The 26,012-nt window shown below is 29.4% G+C and overlaps 3 protein-coding genes across 3 annotated transcripts; 1 reads left to right on the top strand and 2 right to left on the bottom strand.

The window, feature by feature from the left end:
• Positions 1-3,276: 3,276 nt before the first annotated feature.
• LOC108483109 (cyclic nucleotide-gated ion channel 4) lies at positions 3,277-10,790 on the top strand. The gene is made up of 7 exons (XM_017786323.2): positions 3,277-4,107; positions 4,785-5,000; positions 5,909-6,222; positions 6,318-6,426; positions 8,203-8,439; positions 9,886-9,972; positions 10,065-10,790. Exons 1-7 carry the CDS (start codon positions 3,457-3,459, stop codon positions 10,578-10,580), a joined length of 2,130 nt encoding a protein of 709 aa, XP_017641812.1. The 5' UTR covers positions 3,277-3,456; the 3' UTR covers positions 10,581-10,790.
• On the bottom strand, positions 10,228-11,608 carry LOC108483110 (uncharacterized). The gene is made up of 2 exons (XM_017786324.2): positions 11,261-11,608; positions 10,228-11,189 (listed from the first exon to the last, which is right to left on the bottom strand). The coding sequence occupies exons 1-2, from the start codon at positions 11,396-11,398 to the stop codon at positions 10,998-11,000; spliced, it is 330 nt and encodes a 109-aa protein (XP_017641813.1). The 5' UTR covers positions 11,399-11,608; the 3' UTR covers positions 10,228-10,997.
• Positions 11,609-16,362: 4,754 nt separating this feature from the next.
• LOC108480184 (vesicle-associated protein 4-1-like) lies at positions 16,363-19,346 on the bottom strand. Its single transcript, XM_017783083.2, has 7 exons — positions 18,850-19,346; positions 18,687-18,757; positions 18,321-18,402; positions 18,116-18,234; positions 17,189-17,266; positions 16,971-17,090; positions 16,363-16,888 (listed from the first exon to the last, which is right to left on the bottom strand). Exons 1-7 carry the CDS (start codon positions 19,100-19,102, stop codon positions 16,829-16,831), a joined length of 783 nt encoding a protein of 260 aa, XP_017638572.1. The 5' UTR covers positions 19,103-19,346; the 3' UTR covers positions 16,363-16,828.
• Positions 19,347-26,012: the final 6,666 nt, after the last annotated feature.

Here is a 26,012-nt window from a genome sequence, read left to right as displayed (position 1 = left end):
ATTGACCATATTGGCAATAATATATATTGGATTATAGGTGTGAGGCAAAAACTTTTTTAGTCACACACACAATAAGTATAAGGTAATATAATTCTAATATTTTATAAATTATGAGAATTTGATTACTTTATATTTGTGTTACCATTCATGTCTGACCACATTTATTTGATCTTATGTAACTTTATATATTACAAATTTTAAAATGTGGGTCCTCAATAATTTTTATATTTAGCGAGATGCCCCATGGATGGTACCTGAAATTACGTTAACAAAATTAAAAATAAAATAATAACTAATAATAATAAAGTTAAAAAGGGAATATTATTATATATTGGATATATTGTAACAACAAAGATATGCATACACAAAAGAAGTAAGTTCTCAACGTTCACTTTACACTTCTTACTACTTGTGTTTTGTTTTTTTGTTACTCACTTTCTTGTCTTGTTGAGCTTTTGCGTGGCCTTTGGTGAATGGATTTAGTAAATTAGATTTCAAAAGAGTTGTTAAAGCAATAGAATTTAGACAAAATTAAGAACCTTCATATGATAGTGCCCCATATATATAAGTGTAAAATATTGTCTCAAGATATTTTAGGTTCAGCACACTAACATGCTCTAAATTCAAACCACGTAGCAAGTAGTAAATATTCCTAAATTATGAATCTCACTTTTCTAATTACATTTTTTAAGTATTGAGGTTATATAAATTAGATTCTTTCGTCATTAAAATCGTTAATTTAATTGTTAAATAATGACACATCAGATGTTAAAATAACATAATCTCACATTTAAAAAATACAAAGTTGTGAAGTGTTTGCACTACTATAGATAGAAGAGGTTTCTCCACTTTTTAAATCATCCCAAAAGTAGTCATTTTCTGCGTTAACGCAAAATTTCTCTCCTATTATTTGTAATTTTTTACTTGTATCTTTTGCAGTGAAATATATTTAGTAGCGTCTGAGGATGTATGCATATTTTTTTGAATTTCGTTAAATTTATGGTGTTCTCTATTGTTTTATTTATCTTTTAATATTTTGTAGGGTACAATTATAGTAATATATTGTGCTATTAAATTATATTGTATGGAGATTCTGCCTAGGAGATTGGGTTTTAAGCGGGACCATTTGTGATCCCTTCAATTTTCTCGAGAATTGAATAGAGTGTGGTTTTCTAGTACAATAATTTACTCTCTTTTACTCTATTTGCACAACATCAAATCTTATATGACATAATTTGAAAATGAAAAATTTAAGAAAAATGAATGTTTTTACATATATTAGTTTTAAAGTTTTTAAAGCTTTAATAGAACCTTTATCGTTCATTCTATATTTTTTGCTTGTACGTTGTATTTTTCTTTAAAATTTTATTTTAAATTTAGCTACATAAAATTTGAAATGTTATTTAATGACTAAATTAATGATTGTAATAAACACCAAATTAAAGTAAAAGTCATAATTTAGAAATATGAATTGTGGTCCAATTTTTTAGTTTGAATTTGTTAACTTTATAAATAATAGTTTATATTAGATAAATTTGAATTGAAAAGTTTTATGTCCTAATCGAATCTCATGCCTAACTTGTTAGGTCAAAATGTTTATTTACATGAAATCAAATTTAATTTTATTATGAATTAATATTTGCTATACTCTCTTATCCATAGTGAGTTAACCACAAACTTACACTTCATTAATGAGATAAATATCTAATTTCTAACTTCTAAAATTTAAAATTTTATTTTAGTCCTAAATTTAAAAATAAGTTAAAACATTTTAGTATGTGTAATTCAAACTATAAATTTAATTTTTTAAACAATTATACAAAATTCCCATTTTAAAATTGTGATATTTGATAAGTGATAGGTTTTGATTATGGAAGATCTTCCTTTTATTTCTAATTTTTTACAGAATATGTTTTCCAAGCATTAAAAAAAAAACATGACATATGCTTTGATCTTCTAGGACATTCAAGTAGTTTTAGGGTTTATTCCCCCATGCAAAATCATTGAAAATAAAAAGAAAGCAAAAAACCCTCAATCATTTGAACCACAGTCCCTGGATATCATTGATTCAAACCTTTAATTATTCTAAAAATTCACCAATGGGGAATCGTGTAATTATTATATTTACCTGCATTTTCACTAACTAAAACTTGCATGTGGACCACCTAAGGTCTTAAATGTATGAAACAAAAAAGCGCAAGTTGTAAATATATTAGGGCAATCACAAATAGTTTTTACTCGTATTTTAGCAGAGCGGAGGGAAAAGTTTTTCTTATTTTTTATAAGACTTTTTATTCATATTTTATGTTTTAAGTTTAAATTTATACTATCTATATTTTATTTGGGTAAACTGTTAAAATAGTCATTATTGTTTACCTTATATTACATTTTAGTCACTTATGTTTGAAATGTTATGTTTTAGTCACTTATGTTAATGTGTTCTAACATTTTAGTCACCAAGCATTAATTGCTATTAACGGTGTAACGGTAAGCTGACGTTAACTCATCGTTGCAAACAAAAATTTTAGGTTAAATTATACAATTGGTCCTCATATTTTTTTCGTTTTGAGTAATTTAATTTTTTTTCTCTTTATTTTCCATTCTTTTTTGCTTCTCTCTTTGTTTTCCTCCCTTCTCCATATTTTTTAACGTAGTCTTTCTATGTTTTCATTTGTTTAAACTAGTCCCTATACTTTTATTTTTTTGAACAATTTAATTTTTCTTTTTGTTTCTTTATTTTCCTTTTCTTCTTCTCTTTTAGTTTTAACGAATGGAAAATATAGAAAAAAAACTACATTAAAAGAGACGGAGAAGGGAGGAAAACAAAGGAAGAACCAGAAGGGAATGAAAAATAAAGAAAAAAATTAAATTGCTCAAAACAAAAAAATATGGGATCAATTATATAATTTAACCTAAAATTTTTTGTTTGAAATAATGATTTAACGTGCCACACAGTGACTAAAATATTACAACACATTAACGTAAGTGACTAAAATATAACATGAGATAAACAAAAGTGATTATTTAATAGTTTACTTTTTTTTATTTTATGTTTAACTATTACAATTCATATATAATAAATAAAATTTTCCTTCAGATTATTACACTAATAACCAATACGAAGTATAAATATGCTAGAATTTATATCCTATTATCAATTGAATTAGAAAAATTTTGAATATTTTGGTTCAACTAACTCTCTCTATTAGGAGAGTGAAACTTAATTCCAAAAATGGTGAAGGGCATTAATGTACATTCAATAATTTGTCAGTACATATATTATTGTCTTTCCCTACTAGCTTCCTATCGTCTCCAATTATTATGTCCTTTCTACATATTTCATCAATCTTTGCCTCTTAAACAATTCTAACTTATATTCCCCTTCTTCTTCAAACCTTTAATGGCCATCCCTCCTTAGCCCCCAAAAATACCAATCAAACATTTTTTTCTTTTGCGATGGCAAGTGAACATGAATTTTATCCTTCACGTGCAACGCCCATGCAATACTTTACGGATGAAGACGAAGGAGAAGAAGAAGGAGGAGAAATAGAAGAAGAATCGACGGACGACGAAGTTTGCAAAGAAGAAGAGAAAGAGAATTCAAGTGACTGGAGGAGTTTGTATTTGATGTGCGGCGGTCGCCGCGGCGGTGGGCGTCGCCTTAAAAGTTGGTCACTGGGGCAAGTTTTTTTCGACCCGAGGGCCAAATGGGTTCAAGAATGGAATAGGGTTTTCCTCCTGGTATGCGCGACGGGACTGTTCGTGGACCCATTGTTCTTTTACGCCCTGTCCATTAGCGACACGTGCATGTGCCTCTTCGTGGACGGGTGGTTCGCCATCACCGTGACGGCGCTCCGGTGCATGACTGACGCGTTGCACGTGTGGAACATGTGCCTCCAGCTCAAAATGATCAAGAGATCATCGTCGTCGTACGGTCGCGGCAATGACAAGAGGAGTGGGAGTGAGAGTGAAGGCGAAGGGGGTGACGGCGGAGAAGGAAGCAGCAACCGACCCCGTGCTGCGAATGGCCGCCACCTGGCCTTCCAATGCTTGAAAGCCAAAAAGGGACTCTTCTTTGACCTATTGGTAATTCTCCCTCTGCCACAGGTAATTTGTTTTTTCAATCATTTCCACGTCAGTATCCTAATTTACATAGATTATAATACGCTTTTTTTTAATTTTTGGACTTACATATATTTAATTCAATGATAGTGTTATTAGTGAACCAGATTTGAAGAAAAATAAAGTGAGTTTTTTTAAAAAAAAAATTAAATAATGTGTGAAATTATGGAAAGTTGATATTGTTATTATCTACATATAAGTGTTTTAGAAGAGATGAGAAGAGAATGTCATCATTAGTCATTTTGTTGCATGCAAAGGATACCCTTTCGACAGTGTAACAAACATGTGATGAAACCATGTCGTTTTTAGCATTTTCAGGAAAAGGGGTATAATGGGAAGATTCAAAAGTTGAAAGGATTTTATCATCTTTTGTTGTTATATTTTGTCAGTTTTTATTTATGGTTTTGGATCGTAATTCACTGGACATTATTGTAATTAGTAAGGCTAGAAATTAAACACTCAAAAGGAATATAGCCCTTTATAGAATCCAATTTCCATCATAAACACCAAACACCTTAATTATGATTATGATATAATAAATTATACAAATATGATTTAAACAAATAAAAACATGATCATTGAGTCTATGTATATTAAAAATTATATTTAATACATGGAATATTGTTGATGGGCTAACCTGAATCTTTTGATTTGGAACCAAGATTGTACTATGGGTGGCAATTCCATCATTATTGGAAAAAGGATCGGTAACGCTAGTAATGACGGTGTTCTTGATCATCTTCCTCTTCCAATACCTCCCCAAGATCTACCACTCCGTCTGCCTTTTACGTCGAATGCAGAACCTTTCCGGCTACATTTTCGGCACTGTTTGGTGGGGGATTGCTCTCAATTTGATTGCTTATTTCGTCGCCTCACACGTAAGTTTGTTTAATATATTTATATTTGATGCACTGATTATTTATACATATATGATTCTGCACAGCGATGAAACTACGAATTTTTTTAGGAGTTGAAATTAAATTTTTATTTTAATATTTTATATATTTATAATTTTAAATAATTAAATTAAAATTTTATTATTTTTAAAGGGTTAAAGTGTAATTTTAATTTTAATAATTTAAAATTTTAAAAATTTTAAAGGATTAAATAAAAGTTTTCTATTTTAGGGGAAGCTGCCCCTACATACGCCCAGATTCTGCATGTTGTTTCGTTAAAATTTAAGAAAAATACAAATAAACACACAGAAAAACAACCATTGAACTTCTAAAAGCACCAAAGAGCTGAAAAGAAAACCCCATAAAGAACCTCAAAATCTTATTCCTCACATTGATATTAACGAACCAAATTTTGACACAATAATAATGTCACTTTAATTCATTTTTAAATATTTTCTATAATATATTATTATCTGGTTAACCTTTTTTTGGGTCACTAATTACAAAAAGTAGGGAAAAGAAAAAAGATAAACATAAATAGTTGAAGTGACTGTGAAAGGAATATTCTCAAAAACTCATATAGTGCTTTTTAAGATGAACAGTGATATATACAAAAAGTAATTTGAAGCCTAATGGGTCGAAGGTCGATAAAGTCTTTGTGTAGTCAAGACTTGCAGCAGTGACAGACTAATTTTTGGATTATTCCAAAAGATAGAAGAAAAAAAGGTTAAAGAGACAAAAGGAAGTGAAAAAAAAAAAGTTTCATAAAGGTTAAAAAAATCTTATGACTAATACTTTAAAAAATATATATATTTTAATTGTCCTCAGCTATTTCGTGATTCATGCGGTAGGTAAATGGTTTTAGGTAAAGATTGCTCTTATTTTGACAGGCGGCGGGGGCATGTTGGTACTTGTTAGGGATTCAAAGATCGGCTAAGTGCTTGAAAGAGCAATGTAGAGGGATAGAGAATTGTGACCTGAGATTATTGGCTTGCAAAGACCCAATTTACTATGGAACAAGAAGTATGGTAAGGGATAGAGCAAGGTTGGTTTGGGCAGAAACCAATCGAGCAAGGAGTACTTGCATTGATAACCCTGATAACTATGATTATGGAGCTTATAAATGGACCGTTCAGCTAGTTACCAACGATAGTCGTCTCGAGAAAATACTTTTTCCTATCTTTTGGGGTCTTATGACTCTCAGGTTTCACTCCTGCCATTCCTTTTAAATTAATTTTTCAAATGGTAAAATTTGCTTCTTACCCCCCCCCCTTTTGGTGTGTGTGTATATATTATCAGCACATTTGGGAACTTGGAGAGCACAACAGAATGGCTGGAGGTTGTTTTCAACATCATTGTTCTTACCAGTGGACTTCTTCTTGTCACAATGTTGATTGGTAACATCAAGGTATAGTAATGTTATACTATATATATATTGACTTACCAATTCTAAAAGTTCAAAATAATAATTAATTTTAAACCTAAATTAAAACCAAAATAATAATATAAAGGGAAGGATGTTTAGATCTTTTGATCTGTTAAAAAAAGTCTTTTATTTTATTTAAAAATAAGTTTTATATTATTTTTAGCTAATAAAATAAATACTCAAAATATTAATTTTTAAAATTTGATTTATTTTTAAAATAATAAAAATTATTTAAAAAATTCACTCAACACTTGGTGTCATGAATTCTAATATTAAATGAAATTTTATCCTTTAAAATTTTACTATAAGTTAATAGGTCGAATTCTATGAAAAGGTCCCTTTACTATATGTTTTTAATGGATTTAATCTCTCTATTATAATTTGATTGTCTTATTTTTCAATCCTAATGCAATTTTTTTCTTTATCAAATAATTAAACGTAACTTTTTTTAAACATGTAATAAAATTATATATATCTTGAAAAAATTAAAAGTAAAAAAAATTATTATGAAAGGACATATTAACTCGGTTAAATTGTATATATAATCTTATATTTTCTGGATTTAATGGATTTAGTTTCTCTATTGTAATTTAATTATTATTTTCCCTTTACTTTTTAAAATGAGCACTTTTAATCCTGATATGACTTATTTTATATGACTTATTTTAAATTAATATATATGATAATGTAGCATTACACTTTGACATTTTGTATAGTTTGATAAATATCTCATTCTTTTTAATATAGGATTCTACACACAATTTAAATGAGTTAATATGTCGTTTCACAATAATGTGACCAAATCATTAATAACATAGGTATATGAATGTGTTATTATTATTCATGTTTGCCAACTATAATAGAGGGATTTTAAAGATTATTGACTCATATAAATGATTATATTTCATATAGTGACTCTACAACTTTTTTCTAATATCATAAGAAAATTTTAAAATTTATCATATGTCACTTATATTATTTTATTTTTTAGTAGAATTTACAATCATATTTCACCTTTTTAAATCTTGTTTGATTTTATTTTTAAGTGTTAAAATGTAATCTCAAAATTTCAATAGTTTATATATTTATAATTTATAAATAATTCATTTTAGAAAGTTAAAAGTATAATTTAATTTTTACTAAATTAAAATTTTATAAAATTTAAAGTATCAAAATAAAATTTTATATTTTACAAAGTTCAAACCCTATTAGTTTCCATTAGTGCTGCCCTTTTTAAAACCCGTAAATTGATGAATAATACGTGATTAAGAACAACTTATGTGCTCATTAGTTATAATTTTTTTTTCATACCGAAAATCATTGAAAGGGTTAACACAAAAAGTAATGTTAATAGTGATTGATTCTGGCATGGAACAGTAGTGCGTGAAGTTGAAAGTGGATGTAGCACTCACTAACACCTTGTGAAAAATGTTGATTCCCAAAGGGTTGGGGTTGGGGGAGTGGAACCCATCAAAGGTTCTCTGTCCATCACATATATTTATTTATTCATTCAATAAGTCTCATGTTCATGTCATACAACTTACACGACAAACTTCGTTTGGTTTTTTCCTCTTTTCGCACCAATATGTCTGACGTAAATCCTGCCACTGACCCAAAACTGAAATATAATTATCACCTTTACCATACCCATAATCTTTGCTGCTTTTAATGTTGTAATGAAAAAGAAGAACAAAGATATATAAATATTGTTGTGTTTGATGTTTCTTTTTTCTTTTTTTCTTTTGGGTGGGTACGAAGGTGTTTTTGCATGCAACAACGTCCAAGAAACAAGCAATGCAATTGAAGATGAGGAACATAGAGTGGTGGATGAGGAAGAGGCGCCTGCCTTCTGGATTCAAGCAAAGGGTCCGCAATTATGAGCGGCAACGGTGGGCGGCCATGCGCGGTGTCGATGAATGCCAGATGATCAGAAACCTCCCCGAGGGGCTCCGGAGAGATATCAAGTACCATCTTTGCCTGGATTTAGTTAGACAGGTACCAGTTTACCACTATAAATTACTATTATACTTTTAGTTAGGTTTCAATTATTATAAACAAAATTCAAGAACTCAAATGCAAGGAAAAGTAAAAGACATGAACCCTAAATGAGAAAAATAAAAACTTTTTGCACAAAATTCCAATCTTTGATAGGGCCAAAGGAATAAGATTTTGAGAGGTACTAGACCATGTGTATTTGAGACATATAATCCTTTGAAATAGCTATATCATAAAAAGAAAAGTTAAAAGAATTTATTTTTTGATATATAATTTAAGAACTAGGACCCCAGCTATATAACAGCCAAAGTAATGGATGTAAAAGAATATTTCCCCTTTTAATAGGTGAAATTCTACTATTAGTCCCTATATTTTGTGTAAGTTGTAGGTTTAATAATTACATTTTAATTTGATCAATTTTAATCTTTATACATTTGAAATTTAAAATTACAATCCTAAGCCAAATGGTAACAATAAAATCTATTTGGTTAGATTCTATTTTTAGTCATGGATATACGTAAAGTTGTAGATTTAATCTATGTTCTTAGCTTGAAACATTCTTACTTTCTTTGTCTTTCTATCTTTTGAATTTTGAAATTTAAAAAGAATAGGACTTAATGAATTTAATAGTTATCGTTGATTTAGTAAGGATTGAAATTTTAAAGTTCGAAAAGTATAATGGCTAAAAATGATCAAAATAAGCTACATGGACCAAATCCACAACTTATGCATAATACAAAATCTAAATACTTGAACATAAATCTATTGCCATTTCATCTATAAGTTTTCATGCATCGAGTTGAATCGAATCTAACCCAACCCCATAAATATGCTATTTTTATTTAAAAATATAATTTATAATTTTGTATAAACTGAGTTTTTACTTTTTGTTTTATTTTATTTGTCTAAATTATACTTTTCTTTATATAACTTTAAATCATACTTAAACTACTATTTTATTTTTCAATAGTAATTAGCTTACTGGTACAAATTAAATACTTTTTTTTAAATGTAGATTAAACAGTTAAACTTTCATCGTATTATCAAATATATTGGGCCGACAGTCCATAGCCCAACAAATCTACTAAAATAGTTTCAAAACAAACCAATTTACAACTAAAATAAATGGTAAATTATAAAAATAGTTATTTTTGTTTATCTCAAATTATATTTTAGTTATTTATGTTTGAAATGTTACATTTTAGTTGCATACGTTATCGTTTTATTACGAAGTGGTTACTCTACCGTTAAGCTCCGCTACTTCCCTAACTGTGATCTTACGTGGCAGTCTAAATTAAATTTATTTAATTAAAAACTTATTTTCATTTTAGCAACTGGACATGGATGATTAATTTAAAACTAAACTATAATTTGAGGATATATTGTGGTATTAATTTAAATATTATGAATTTGTTAGTTCCTAATATAATTCTAAGTTGGTTTCAGGTACCATTGTTTCAACACATGGATGATTTGGTCCTAGAGAACATTTGTGATCGTGTCAAATCTCTAATTTTCACCAAAGGAGAAACTGTAAGTATTAATTTCTATTTTCTTTATCGATTCAGTATTGAGGATAAATATTTCAAGAAAAATAAAAAAGATCAAAACTATTCTCATTGTAGATAACAAGGGAAGGCGACCCAGTACAAAGAATGCTATTTGTAGTAAGGGGACATCTCCAAAGCAGCCAAGTTCTTAGAGATGGTGTGAAAAGTTGCTGCATGTTAGGGCCCGGAAATTTCAGTGGCGATGAGCTCTTGTCATGGTGTCTTCGAAGACCCTTCATTGAGAGGCTCCCACCATCGACTTCCACCCTCGTAACGCTTGAAACTACCGAGGCATTTGGCCTCGATGCTGAGGATGTCAAATACGTCACACAACATTTCCGTTACACATTTGTTAACGAAAGGGTCAAGAGGAGTGCTCGGTATTATTCTCCCGGATGGCGGACTTGGGCTGCGGTGGCGATTCAATTGGCTTGGAGGCGGTACAAACACCGGTTAACCCTTACGTCGTTGTCATTCATTAGGCCTCGGAGGCCGTTGTCGAGAAGTAATTCATTGGGGGAGGACAGACTCAGGCTTTATACAGCTATGTTAACTTCACCAAAACCAAATCAAGATGATTTTGATTTTTGAAAATAAAAAAAATTAAAATGATGCTACATGGAATTCCCATGGTCCTTGAGTTTTCTGAATTAATGTTTGCTGTAATACTATTTGTAAGTACCTCGTATTTGGTTCGAGAGCATTGTTCTTTACTTCGACTCAGCCTGTAGTTTTGTTTTTAAAAGAAAAAAAAAAGTTTGTATCTACAGCTATATATATATATGGTATCTTTCATGTGAATTAGGAGTTATTTTATTGCAATAATGATGAATTAGGTTCATTTATCTATATTGAATGCACATTTAGATACTAAATATAAGATAAATTATATCGGATCGTATGTTCATATTCGACACTCTCTCATATCCAAATTTTGTTATTTTCATTAAATTTGAGGACTAAAACTAAAGTTGGTACAAAAAAAGTAGAGAAAATGAAAGTAAAATGCTAAGCTTTGAGTGTCTCTAAATCAGAAAGGGGGTGTGGGTCAGGTTCAGTGGCAGCAGAGCCCCTGAAAAGCAAAATAGCAAGGCTGCCAATGCAAAAATATATGAAGCAACCAGAGCAGTGTGTCACAAATGAACCAAAATCAGTCCCCACAATGCATTGCCACCCACTTCCATATGCTCTATCAAATTCCTGAATGAAATACAAAACATCAACACACAAACATTGTGGATTACATCATTAAACAATTCGAAATTTGTTACCTTCTTCATGAAGCGTGCGATTTCAGTAGCCTCGGCGACATCGAAGAAATCGAGGGCTTTAGCAGCTACATCCAGAGCAACCTGCTGCATGGTTTGAAGCATATCGGTTTCTCCGACGACTGCCTTGCCTTCCAGCATGCCTGAACCTGCAACAGAAAAAAAAAAAAAAAAAGAAGAAGAAGAAAGCTTTCAGCTGATAGAGTGAAGCAAAGTAAAGCTCTCTTTATACTGCGATATATGGATTAAATACAAGTGGTGGTGGAGAAAATTTTGAGTTGGGAATAAAAGGGTAACCACGCAATGGAACTTATGCTGACGAGTCATTTGGTAGTGCAGAACCAGAAACTAGTGGACCCTTTTGATTGTAGATTTTGTTACAGTGTGCCACTACTATGGAGAACAGCTCATGGAATACAAGGGAATAGGGAGGGTTGGTTTTAGGTTAGTCATGCTAAAATACAACACCATGGTGGTCCAATTTAGTGCATACACATGGAGTTCTCCTTGTGGCTAGGAGATACTATTTATTTGTCTACTTATGGAAAGAGTTTAGAGGATGGGATTGTAAGTGATGTGAACCAGAAGATTAATCCATTTATGAACAGTTAATGAGATACTGGGTTTATTGGTTAAGCATGATTTAAAGTAAATAAGGTAATCTTTGTTGAACTAGTCTGCAGAAAAATGCAGAAGATAATTTTTTTTGAGTTCATCAGCCATTTAGGGATTTCTTTGTTTGTCAGAAGTATGAAGTCTAAGGTAATTTTGTTGTTTGACATTATACATTAGGTTTAATTATCAAGATTTTAGCCATTGGTTTGGGAATATTCATCTGTATATACGTTGCTGATTCATGTCTTTTTCATAAGGAAACAAATCAAAAGTGTAAGGAAGAAAAAAAAAAACCCATTTGATTATGAAAGGACCATAAAAAGATACTCCTAGTTCCACTGATTGTGTAGTTTGAAAGAGAAAGAAATTAGAGGAGCCATCAGTTCATTAATTGTCAATGCCACAAATACAAAACTTCAATTATGGTCGAATGGTAAAAAAATTGATGTTTGTTAAATAAAATATTCATAACGTTGAAAATTTTTTCTCTCCTCTAAAAATCTAACCTGACTTGACTTCGAATATTTTACAAAATGGGGAAAAAATCCAAGCCATTTGCATCCAACAATATAGAGTAAAGGATTGATTAACTTCACAAAAATGAAACATGCTAATATCCATCATGTCAAAGTTTCTGGAAACAAAATTGAGAAGGAAAAAAGGCCAAATTTCACCGACCAAAGCCTCGAGAAGATGTCTGAAAAAGACACAACCTCATAAATTTGGGTTAGAGCCTTAGAAATCAAGTTAATCGCACGTTTTTTTTATTTTATTTTTTTTAAAAATAAAAGTGAAAAAATACACCAATCCAGAAAAGAGTACAACAAAGTTATGTTGAAGTTGTAATGATACCGACTAATTTAAGGCTCGATAAATTTAATTGATAATAATTTTTTATTAGACAATTTTGAGATAGGAGGATGAAAGTAACACGATTTAAATTTGTGTTAAATAGATATCTTATAATAAATTTAACCACTATAAATTAAGACTTTATTGATAATAATTATTTCTTTATATTTGTTATTTTGTCATTATTATATTTCTATTTTTAATCAAATTTTTTATCATTAAAGCTCTTTAAAATTATTATTAATTGTTTTAAATGTAAATAATTTAATGTACTTATCTCAATGTTAATACATAAATGAATCACATATAATTTTTAAAATGTTCAAATTTTACTTGAATTAAAATATAATTTCTATAATGAGGTTATTATTCAATCGGACAATTCTGAGAATGTAATTTCTATTAGTGGCAGCAAGCACGGTGGTCCAAAAAACTTTCTAATAAGGAGTATTTAACAAATTCTAGCCTTTGAAGAGAATTGGTCCTTGAACTATGTACCCAGAGAGATCAATCGGTTAGATGATGCTTTGGTTAAAATGGCTCTGTGAAGTGCTGTATCATTGAACTTATTCGAGGATCCCCTTTAGAGATTAAAGAGATCTTGAAGGATGATAACTCTTTTGATAATATGCTTATGATATTCTCTACGTAAATTTCTTTGTTTATTTTATAAAAATATATATATAATTTAATTTGTTGATTGAATCTTAATTCGATTGGCATAAACATTGTTGTCAATGCAGAAAGATAAGGGTTCGAGTGCGCTGAAGCATATTATTCTACTATTTATGAGTTGGGAGAGATTATATGTAATTCTAGGTAGTGTATCAAAGATGATTAAAACTTATAATGTGAATATTAAAAATATATAATTTAATTTTATAGTAATTACAAATAATTCTGAAGCAATTAAAATTTTATTTTTATTAAAAATTGAGAAAAATAATATAAATAAATAAAAATACATGCTTAATAAGAGTATAATTATTATTATACTTAAAATTTATTTAGTAAATAAACCTTGGGAGACTTTAAGTGCTTCTTTCCAACTTTCAAAAGGGTGAGTGGTGTTCTATATATATTATTTGAACCCATGATATATGGGTGATTTGAAGCTAATCCCTATAAAATAAAAATAATCTTTTATGTGAGTTTTATTAGATTTAATTTTATGTTTTTACGTTTATAAAAGAAAACATTCAAGTTGATTGATACAGATATAAAAACCATTAATAAATAGGGGTGAGCATTTGGTCGAGTCGAGTCAATTCAAGTTAAAATTCGAGTTGACGAATCTTATTTTAGTAATTGAATTCAATTTAAAATTTTTTCGAATCGAGTCAAAAACTTTCGAGTCAAGTTGAGTGGAGTTAATGAATCCTATTATTTATACTCAATGTTGCATTTACATGAATCGATTATTTAACTAATAGATGAAGTACAAGATTATTTAATTACATAAGTATAGTTGATGGGTAAACATTTATCAAAACGACATAATTTTGCCTTTTAACTTAATGGTTTTGACTTTTAACTTTAGAAAAGGTAAACATTTATCAAAACGGTATACTTTTATCTTTTCTTATTTAGATTTTCAAATAACTTGAATTGTGTAATTCATATTCCAGTTAAACCGAAAAGTTTAATTTTTTTTATTAGAGTTGATTCAAATAACTTAACTATTTAATTCAAAATTTAAATTTTTTATCAAAATTTTCAAATCGAATCGAATTTTGCTGGACTTAATAACAAAAACAAGCTGCAGCAATTTCATAGGAAAAGGGAGGCAATCACTATCTGAATACAAAGCTTTAGTGGTAAGCAATGAGAGCACAAAGAATAAGGAGTTATTCCTTTCAAATTTCAGTGAGTATAAATGACCAAAACTTGGGATAAATTTTTTATTTAATCATAAGGTTTTCTTTTTCAGATTAATTATGTTTAGATGGAAATGATATTCCAATAAAATTAAATTTCTTTCAAATGACAAAATAAAAAATTCCAAATATTCCCCATGAAACAAATAATTGTACACAAAATAAAAATAAAATCTTGTAATCATAATATCAAACAAGATTTATGCTCATATTCTGCACACTCCTTTTCCAATTAGGAAGTATAAAAGAATCTTACAACCCCCCACATGGAACTGTTGAAACCCTATCTTCTTTAATAGAAAATTGCATCCTTATCCCTAACACGCATGAATACCGAAGAAAAAGAAAGAAAAACTTGCAGGTTTTGTTTGGTGATAAACGCTAAAAAGGAAGTTTTGTTCAATTTTGATGCGATGATTTGATGAAAGATTTTCCTTTTTGAAACTGACATGAACAACGAAGGCCAAGTAAAGGAATTTTAGCAATGCAGTGAACATGGACTAAATCGATTCTGTCTCTTGTCGTGTCAATATCCCACTTTTTGTCACCTTGTTTTTTTCTACCTTATTAACTTTAGCAGTGTCCTAGAAACTGGTCCCTATCAGTTCCACTAATTTCACTTTTGATGTTATCAATTATTTTCCCATTTCCCCAAATCAGTTTTTTAACTTTTTTTTTATTAAGTGTTCTCATGACATGAGATTAATAGGCACTACTGAACTAAGATTAGAATTTCGTTTTTCTTTTAAGGGTTCTCAAAATTTATGAGAATGGAATTTAATTAGTTTCTTTTGGATTGAATAAGATGATCAGATATAAGGGTGGCAGTCCCTTTCCAATATTTGAAACAGCACATTTTTAAACTGATCTCACTAAAGAAAATAAAGAGCCAATTCACTTATTTTGATTTTACCCATGTTATCTGATCTTTATATAAATTTGAACAAATCTTTTTATCTCATTTTATAAAACCCAACACTATGGATTCTCGATCGATAGCTCAGATTTCATGTTAATTATAATTATCAATCTCTGTTTAGTAAAATTTCGGTTTTACAATCTAAAAATAATTTTGTTTGAACTAAAATAGTATCTAAATAAAACTCCTTCAATAATGATAAATTCAAAATTCGAAATCAATTCAAATATCTAAAATAAAAAATTCATTTTCACTTCTTCCATCTACCTACCCGTAACTAAAACTTGTTTTATAAGGAAGAGAGAGAGAGAGATAATTCGAAATTTGAAATGCAAGACTAGACAACGTAATTTTTATGCCATTACATTAGTGGCTAGTTGATGTTGACAAACTATGTTGAAATGCCTCAAGTACAGTAACTTGAAAAAGGGAAAAAGTAAATGAACTTTGGCTGCTTCTTTTTTCTTTTTCTTTTCTTTCTCAAACATGTGTTTCTCAAAAAGGTTGTTTGGATGTGACAAAAAGAAACGTAATCTAAATCCTAGATCCGATGAATATGACTTCCTCATCAAAACCATAAAATTTTAGCCCCAAATTATTTAAATCGTTTGCTTTTATCCCTTCAATTAAGTTCCATTTCCACACTAAGTAAATGTACACTCATTTCTGCACATCCAAGGAAAAAATAAATAAAAGAATCAAACATGAATGAGATAAACCCCGCAATTGCTCTATGAATCTATGAGGTGTGAGTTCAGAAAAAGGATGCCGGCTGAGCGGCCGGAAATTACTGGAGGTAACCAATGTCATAGTGTCATACAAGTAAATCTGACACCATTACCTTTTCATGGTAAGAACAGGTGATCATTCAATAAAGAAAAAACATAAACCACTTCAAACCAGAGCAAAATTCATGCTTGTTCATCTACAGTAGCAGTGTAAAGTACAACCCTAGTGAATTCAATGGCTATAATCAAATATTTCAACAGGATAACAAGGCTAAACATATATATAAGCACTCCAACCTCGAAAAGAACACCAAATAGGATCATGCATTGTGCCTTGCATTTATTTTCATGACAAAACCAAACCCATTATCTACAAGTAAGATGGCATTAGCCCAAGAGTTGGGTACCTGGCCATTACATTGTTCATAATGCTGAGTAATGGCATGAGAACACACGGTTCTCCTCTACATGAACTGCTCCGTCAACTCATCTCTTCACCTTCCCTCCTCTCAAGAAGTCATAAATTGAGGGATTCAACCAAAGAAGAAAGAAAGCACTCACAGCAAGATCAAACACCGCTTCATGTTGAATCTACCGCTTCAACTTGCTGACGTGCCAGGTATTTTTCCCTTCGCTCTTTCTGAATTCATTTAATACAAGTAAAATAAGAAGGAAGAAAAGGAAAAAGGAGCATGGTTTCAGACATAAAGACAGTCAATTACCCATTCATCGATTACAAGACCTTCGCCAACAACACGGGGACCTGTATCAGGGGCAGGTTTCTTGCGTGCTTCAAAAGCAGCCTCGGCCTCAGCTAACTGACGCTTAAGTTTGTCCAATGCCTTAAGGAACAAGAGGAAAAATTAAACCATTGAAGGGCTAAACCATGGACCCCTTAAGTGCAGAAAGCAAAACAATATTAGTAGAATTTGCCACTTACAGGGCTAGGCCGCCCTATATCTAGAAATACAACCCGCAAAATTCTTTCTACAGTCACTTGATCCCTTTGTTCATCAAACTGTAAAAGAGAAGGCATAATCAAAAGCTCTGTGTTGGCATCAGCATCTCAAGTTTAGCAGGGATTTACATCCAATAATGGTACACAATCAAATTATAATAAAAATAACATATAACCAACAAGCAAGTAAGCATTAAATAAAACGTAATATTAGGAAACTTTAAATAGTCTAAGGAATATCTTATATTTTTGAAGGATCAATTGCACATGCCTACACCAGCTCACATGGCATTCTACTAATGATTATCTAATTTTTATTTCAGACAAAACCAGAAGAATTAAATGTCTGGCACTTCACATGAATGAACTCTAACCTATAACTACACAATCAATTAAATGCTACCAAAAACCACATTATTCTGCAATAATTTGTGACTAAATTCATATTAGAAAGCCCTTACAAAAAAAAGCTATAATATGAATACACATAACGCTTCTCCCAAGCTAGGCTCTAGTCCAGCAATGGTAAGGAGATAAGGGCAATGGCGTCCACAAAGAGAGAATTCATCAGGTAATAGGATCCCAAACAGACAAGTTGTTGAAGTTTGTGTTTTCTAACCACAATTCCTCACCGCATGTCAAACCGCCACGTAAGATTACAGAACAATTACTGAACTGAAAAACCCTTAAAGCGAATTTCATTTTACCCAAATATGAACAATCAACTTCAGTACCAACTTTACAAGTATTTCCTTTTCAATGTTTTCAAATATAGGAAAATTCGCATTCAAATTCATTCGACATCCATCCATACTAATGGAATCCTATAAAAAACAAAAACATCGACTGAACTGAACTTTAAGATAAAACATCAAATATACAAGGAATAAGTAACATTACTAAACTTACAAGCTCAGGCAAGTAATCCACTCCAGCTGTTACCTTCAAACTCATTATCTTAAATTTAACTTTACTCTTTAAATCCACCTGCACCTCATTATTCTCCGGACGCTCTACAAATTTAAACACTGTCAAAACAAAAACATTAAACAAACCAAATCAAACAAACATTATCATAATAAAATCTCAAAATCAAGGGCGGAAATTTTATTACCGGTTGCGATAATGCTTTCCCCTGGCGCCAAAATACCACCAGGTGGACGCATAAAACAACTCTTCGGCGCAGTAGTTTGAAACTATAAATAATAAACAAAATTTTTTAGTTAATTAAATTAATAAAAACAGCCATATGATTCAAAGTAATTAACAAATGTTATGATATTAATTGTAAATATTGATAATTTCAGAAAATAACCGTTATAACTGTCGCATGAAGCCTCATTTCAATGGACATTAAGAAATTGTAAACAAAATTAGTATAATTCATTGACAAATCATGACTTTAAACGAAAAGAAATTGCAAATTGTAGTAAATTTTGAGACAAGAGAAGTAAATAAAAATTAGAAATTCAATTTTTACCTTGAAAGCTACGTGAGATTTACTAGTGTTCTTCAACCTGATCGCACTTCTCGCCTGAGTTCCAGGCTCATCTACAATTAGAAAATATATATAAAAGACAAATTAAAAGGTACACCAATTTAGCTCTACGAAAGTCAAAGGATAAGCAAAGTGAGGTTAGTACAAGGGAAATAGAGTTTATTAGAAGGATCGAGGCGCAGCCGGCGCCGTGGAGGGAGAAGCGATCTAGCAATGGATGAGACGGATTTAGAGCGCTTGGCGGCAACCGTCTCCGAGTGTCGACTGCCATTGTGGTTGAGATTTTTAGTGGAAGAAGAAGAGGAAGAGTTGTTCATCGTGGTCGAAGTCTGCCAAAAGGGACAAAGACTAAACATCTTTCTTTCGGAGCTCCGCTGATGCCGGTCGACGATCGCCATGGGCCGCCGCAAAGTCAGCCCGTCGACTGTGGATGGAAAGTAACCGTGGCTTTTTTATCGTCGCAGAAAAAAGAAAATAAAAAAATACTCGAGGGATTGAATATTTATATTTTAAAAAGTATTTTAATTTTTAAATTTCTTCCTCTTTTTTTTTTTTTTCTTGTCTGTGGATTTTAGGCATGCAAAATGGCTACATTCTCGGCGAATTTAAACGCAGGTCGGATTTGATATCTTTACCTAGTTGCAACTAATTGCAATTTGGCATCCGTCGCTGACGTGACTGTACCATGGGGGGCATTCATGTAATTAAGTTAAAGTTTCAAGGGTATTCTTCACTTCAAAGTACAAACTATTATTCCATTTCGAAGGTCATTAATTATGGATTAATTAAATTAGGTGAAAGTTAAAAAAAAAAAAAAAAGAAGGAAAAAGAGGTGCATTTACAAACGTCGGCTTGTTTGTTGGATAGGTTAGTTGGGAAGTTAGGAATTAATTAGGTGAATAAATTATTAAATTAATTTATTTCTAAATAAAAAAACATAGAAATACTTGTAAAATAAACCATAGTTGTCCATCATAAGTTCTCAAATTAAAAGTAAAACAGAAAATTTTAGTATAATAATATTTTTATAATTTGTTTTAACTTTTTTCCTAACATAGTTTTGTACTTATTACACAAAGTCAATGAAACATGGGAACTGTTTTAATGTTTTTTAGGGATTAGTTGAATAGCTGACCTTTTTTAATATACTAATTTTAAAATTTGATTTTATGGACTAAATTATCAAAAAATGGTCATTTTTTAAATTACAAAAATAGATCAATTTTTTAAAAATTTATGAGAATGGGTCAATTTTGATAAAAAGCTCCTAGCTAGAAGAATTTTTAGTATATTGACAAAACAACACTTCTAATCATCAGTACTAAAGTGGCAGCACCAAAAAATTTTTTATTTATTTTTTGTGTCAACTATTGATGTGGAAATAAAACTTACCAAAAAGCTTATATAAACTTAAAGTCTCATTTTTGTTGTTTTCTTAAGTAATATTGGATATGAGATATATGTATATATAGACTCATAAATATATTTGTAACTTATTCTTAAACAATGTGAGATTATTTTCTTAAATTGGGATATTAGAGTTTCTTTTTCTCATGGTTTTGATATTAGAGTTATGCAAACAAATTATTACCAAAAAAAAATATAGTGTAAATTGAAATGTGCAATTTTAAAGTATATCATATTATGGCATAATGATGTAAATATTTAAGTAATAATTTTAAAAATATATAAAAAACTAAATATAATTTTAATTAAAATAGTAAAATGAATTATTATAGATGTTTTGAGTCGAAATTCTATTTTTCTTTAGATTTTATATGATAATTTTTATAATTTTATAATTGAATATAAATTTAATTGATGAGTGATGCGAATTTAACTAATATTAAATTGAGAAATTACTCTAAAGTCAAAATAAAATTGCTAATTTTATTTATTTCATCTTTTAATTTTGAATTAGAAAATACATTTTTATAAAAAATCCATAATAAAAGGCTATTTATTTATATGTTTAGGACTTAGAAGCACTCATTTTGTAGGTGTATTAATAATTATATCATAAATAAATTACAAATAAAACACATATAATAAAAAAAAATAAATGAGTTTTGGTTTAGTTTTAATTAAAACAGCTTAAAATGATTCACAAACAAGTTTGTCTGTGAACAAAAAGGAAAAGAATTGAACATATCTCATTCATTTTTGTTTTTGTTTAATAAATGAATCTTTAAATTTATTTTGTATTATTGTATTTAACTTGATAAATGAATATAAATAAGCCGTAATTATTTATAGCCATTTTACACATGGAAAAAAAGCCCTCAAATACACCTTATACATATTAAAATTTAAAGTCAAAATAATTTATTTAATACTCTAATTTTACAAAAAAATCTTTTTAGCCTTTTATTTAATATTTCATTTTTTTTCAACCTTTGAACTTACTTTCTTGTCAAATCACTTAAAATTAATAGAAAAGTTAATGTTTTTTAACTTGCTAGCATGGCATTCACATGGATCGTCACATGAATGGCACAACATTTTAATAATATTTTAAAAATTTTAAAATTAAAAAGATATTTTTTAAAAATATTTTTAAATTTTTAAAAATTTAATTAATTGCTGACATGTCATCCATGTGTATGCCACATCAAAAAAGTTAATAAAAATTAATTTTTTCATCCATTTTGAGGTGAATTGATAAAAAATACAAGTTCAAGAGTTAAAATATACGAAAAATTAAACGAAGGACTAAATTAATTTTTTTATAAAATTAGAACTCCAAATAAATTATTATCACAACTTTAAATAAGGTTTATCCAATCCAAAAATTAAAAGTTTCTCAAAATCTTGATTTCACATTTAGTAAAATCCACCGTCATCCCTTAATAGTCTCTACTTAGATTGAATGCAATTCAGCATTGACCCCTTGTCAAGTGGGAAATTTTCATTAATAGTCCCTCTTAGTATTAATCATTTAATTGAAGTTTTTCAGTCATTTCAATATATGAAAAAAAAATATTCTTGACGCTTCTCAGAGTTAATTATATGATCTAAACTTTTTTTAAATAATTTTTTTAGCTTGAACCCCCTTAAAATTTTAGAATTTTATTTTAGTCCTTTTAGACAGAGTTTTTGGATTCATCCCTAAATTCAACTATATTTCTTTACAAAATTCTATTTATTAAATCACATTAGAAAAGAAGAGAAACTCAGTTAGATGGAATAGTTGTAGGTTTGAGGCTGCCTACCTGGCAATGGAACATTTTGTTGGCCAACAAATTGGCCAGCGAACAAAGATAAGATATGCCGCTTGTCTCTACTGTACGGGATAATTCACAATTATTCCAAAAGTAAATTAATAAATGCTATACCTTATACCAGTTTTCATATACTTCTTTTCTTATTCAATAATATAATGAAAAATGTTAATTGAGTCTCAACTCAATTGATATAAGAATTTTTGTTAATGTAAGAGAATGTAAGTTTGAATGCGTTGAAGTACATCGTATTCCTATTTATTAATAATTTTAAACATTATGTAAAAAAAATATAATCTGAATTGAATAATAGAGCAAAAATAATTTCGATGAATGATTTCTGTAATAAAATAAAATATTATTGAGGAAATATTTTTTCCTGAATTAAAAATATTAATGAATAAAAAGATTATGCATTGGTTAAAAAAAAAAAACACATTATGCATTATCATTGCATTACCAGTATTCTCATGCTTTATTTTTACTCTTCCATATACACGCACCTAACTGAAGTTAACTTGAAAATTATATGACCAAGAAAATTAAATTATTGTACTAAAAAATACCTTATGGTTAAGACCATAATTAATAACTGATATGGAATTTCATTTATTTCAGTTGAACTGTCACTGATTTTTTTAGCACAACTATTTATTATTAATCAAATATTAAGATATTTTATTCTTTAAATTAGAGGTGTTTATCGATCGGATCGGATCCATACAAGGTATTTAAATTAATTTTTAGTCTAGGCTCGATTAAAAAATAGGTTTATTTTTTATCCAAGTCCAACTCTATTTAAGAAAGATAAATCCGAACTGACCCAACTTGTCTATATTTGATTTTTATACTTTAATGTTTGATATAATTTTATAATTGTATTTTTATGATGTCATTAATAGTCTAAACAATCAATAATGTTAACTATTTTGATTAAATATTGATTCCAATTTTTTTAAAAAATATTATTCTAATAAAATTATTTTATCAAGATAAATTTGAGTGAATATTTTTAGAACAAATCCACTTTAACATTTTAATCAAAATAATGAATAGTGTTAATTATTTAGAGAAACTAATATCATTATAATAATATAGAAATCAAATTTTGTCCCCAAAAGTATGAGAATTAAATCTCAAAAGTATACATAGAAAAGAATCAAAACTATAATATGACTGAAAACACTCTATACCTAACACAAATTATACCAAAATAAAAGTAAAATAATTAAATCTCAAATTTAACCATGATAAAATTATTAGAACCATAATATAATTGAAAACGATAACACAATCATCCCTAATTTATAGTATAATAAAAAAATCAAATATTCCATAATATTCGATCTATTTTTACGGATTTATATATTGCAAATTCAAGTATTAGATTTATTATTTGATATTGATTCATAATGCATATGAATTTAAGCCAAAAAAATTCATTACCCAAATTCGCTTTCATTTTAAACAAAATTTTATTATAAAAAAATTGAGTTAATTAAAAGAATAAAAATTTTGTTATACATCGGTGATCACCAACTCGAGTCTTAGATAGGATTTGGGTCGCCTACTCGTGATCCAGATAGGTCCCACCAGATGGTTGAGTGCAAGGCGAATCGCGAAAGAACAACAAAGGGTGTTCATGGACCCAGCTCTCGGATCTAGCTCGCACGAACCAAGAGAAGGCTACGGTCTTAATTAGCATGTGTTCAAGGAGCTCGCAGAAGAGAGACCACGTGCTTTGCAGGCGACCTAGGGTGAAACACGTGTCCAGAAGGCTTCAAGCCTGCACGTAATGTCAGTATTAGGAACCCAAAGTGAGACACGTGTCTAGTAGGCCTGAAGCCCGCACGAAGTGTCAGTATTAGGAACGGCTAGCATGTATAAATATCCAAATACTCTATTAATAAGATACAAAACAAAATTACTCAACAAATTTTGATATGTCATATCAACAAACTTAATAGAAGTAAATTTAATTGCATTAACAATTGAATATTGATTTAATTTAAGGAGTTAAATAAAAATTATAAAAAAAATTAACATTTAAATTTTTACACAAATAATCAATTGATGCAATGGGAAGAGTGAAAAACTAGTTACACATCATAAATCTCTTCAATTATCAGACCGAACAATAAAGATATCAATCGGTTTCTTTATTTATGATAGTTTTCTTCAATAAATTTTATGTTTGGGTTGTTGGGTCCTTATTGTGTTGAATGTCAGCATGGGCTTATGTACTTTCATATACATAAATAATAATTACTAAAGGCTTTGGACCACTCAGACTATAGCACATAATATTTTATACCTTCTATTACTATATAATATTTCTCACTTCCTTATTCGGTACCCAAACCTATATGTTTATAACTTATTTCAAATTAAGATTTGTTATAATTAAAAAGTTATATTAGGTTTTGAGATAGAAAATGATGATGGTTCACGTGGTGTAAAGAGTCATTAAAAATAATAATGATATATATTATAGAGGGTGTGGAAAGTCATTAAGGATAGTGGTTATTTGAGCTACGACAATAGTTGAGTAGCGTGCAATATTATTAATCTCTTCTATTCTCATTGTATGAATACGTCATTGATAAAGTACAGTTTAATTAGGGTATGGTTTAGAGGTGCCTTGATGTGATCATTTTCGAAAATAATGAGTTTAGGAAGTTGAAAATATTAATGAGATTAAATCTAATAAATTGGTTGTCCTTGATGACATCCTGATACCCTCACTTCATATGGAAGAGTGTTCATGGCATGAGAAGTATCCATTTGCGGGGATACAACAATTGGTCCTCATTAAACAGAAATTTATGAAGTAAACTTGTTTAAGATTGTGTTTTCTAGGACAATGGAATGTCACTTTGTGAACGAGAAGCCTTTATCATTTGAACTATTCATAGTGAAATTACTTAATATTTCGTGGTTGTTTCAAAATTTTAAATTATCATCTCTAAAAGGTGTGACTACTCAATTTTGACATGGCATCAGTCTATTGGCCCATAGTTACAACACTTTGAGAACCTTTTTCGCTATTTTTCCATCGCTTCGCAAGCCCAAATCTTCTTCTATAAATAGGGATCTTAGGGGTTTTGTAGGGAATTTCACTTTTGCATTTATTGAGTAAATTTTAGCCATTTTTGCTTTCCAATGTTCTTCTATTTCTTTTCAGAATTTATCAAGTTTCTTTCTTTTGTAAGTTTCTTGTTGCATTTTCAATGTTTCTTTACTTATTGTCAACTTTTCATTCCCTCTTTTGCTTTGTTCTATGTAAGCACTTAATTTTGTTCCGGATTTTTAACTGCATACTTATTAAGCTTTGATTTTATTAGGATAGAGGCTTATGTGAGCTTTTTGTGCTAAACCAACTATTTAATTTGATTTTAGAATTGAATTGGATATTAATCAAATTTTGTTTAAATTTTTGGGAGTCAAAATAGAATTTTATATTTTTGAATTATGGGCCAAATTGAATTTTTATTTAAAAATGTTTAATTTTGTTCCCAAAAATCAAGTCTAGAAGATCCCTGAAGCAAACCACATTAATTTTAGGTCAGGTCTAGAAGACCCTTGGATCAAATCTCCATCACTCGTTTTTAAGATTAAGTCTCCACGACCTTTGAAATAGAATTCAGTAATTCAAGATCAAGTTTCAAAAGCCATTAAATCTAAATCAAATTAAATTTTCAAACAAGCATCACTTTAAATCTAATTTTAAGATCAAATCTCAACTACCTTTAAAGTAATATGCATCTATCCAAGATTAAATCTAGACAAAACTTGAATCGAAGCTCAATTGAAAAGATGCTGTGGGATAATTTTTTTTTTTATTTTTATTTTTTTACATGTGTATAATATATTCAAACTAATGGATGTTATGAATTTGGATGTCTCTAGGTTTACTTTGTACGTGTATTTTTAGTAGTTGAGGTTAAAAGATGGAATAATTTTATCTTTGGTCATATTAACTTGCACAGTTTTCTATTTAATCCTCTCTCTTCTTCTTTCTTTGGATTCAGTGATTTATATGGAAATTTGTCTATTCCATGACTCTGATTTTCATAGGTGATTAATT

This window comes from Gossypium arboreum, chromosome 1 (assembly GCF_025698485.1).
Source record: "Gossypium arboreum isolate Shixiya-1 chromosome 1, ASM2569848v2, whole genome shotgun sequence".
Lineage (NCBI taxonomy): Eukaryota > Viridiplantae > Streptophyta > Magnoliopsida > Malvales > Malvaceae > Gossypium > Gossypium arboreum.
This window is presented reverse-complemented; position numbering and strand designations above follow the sequence as displayed.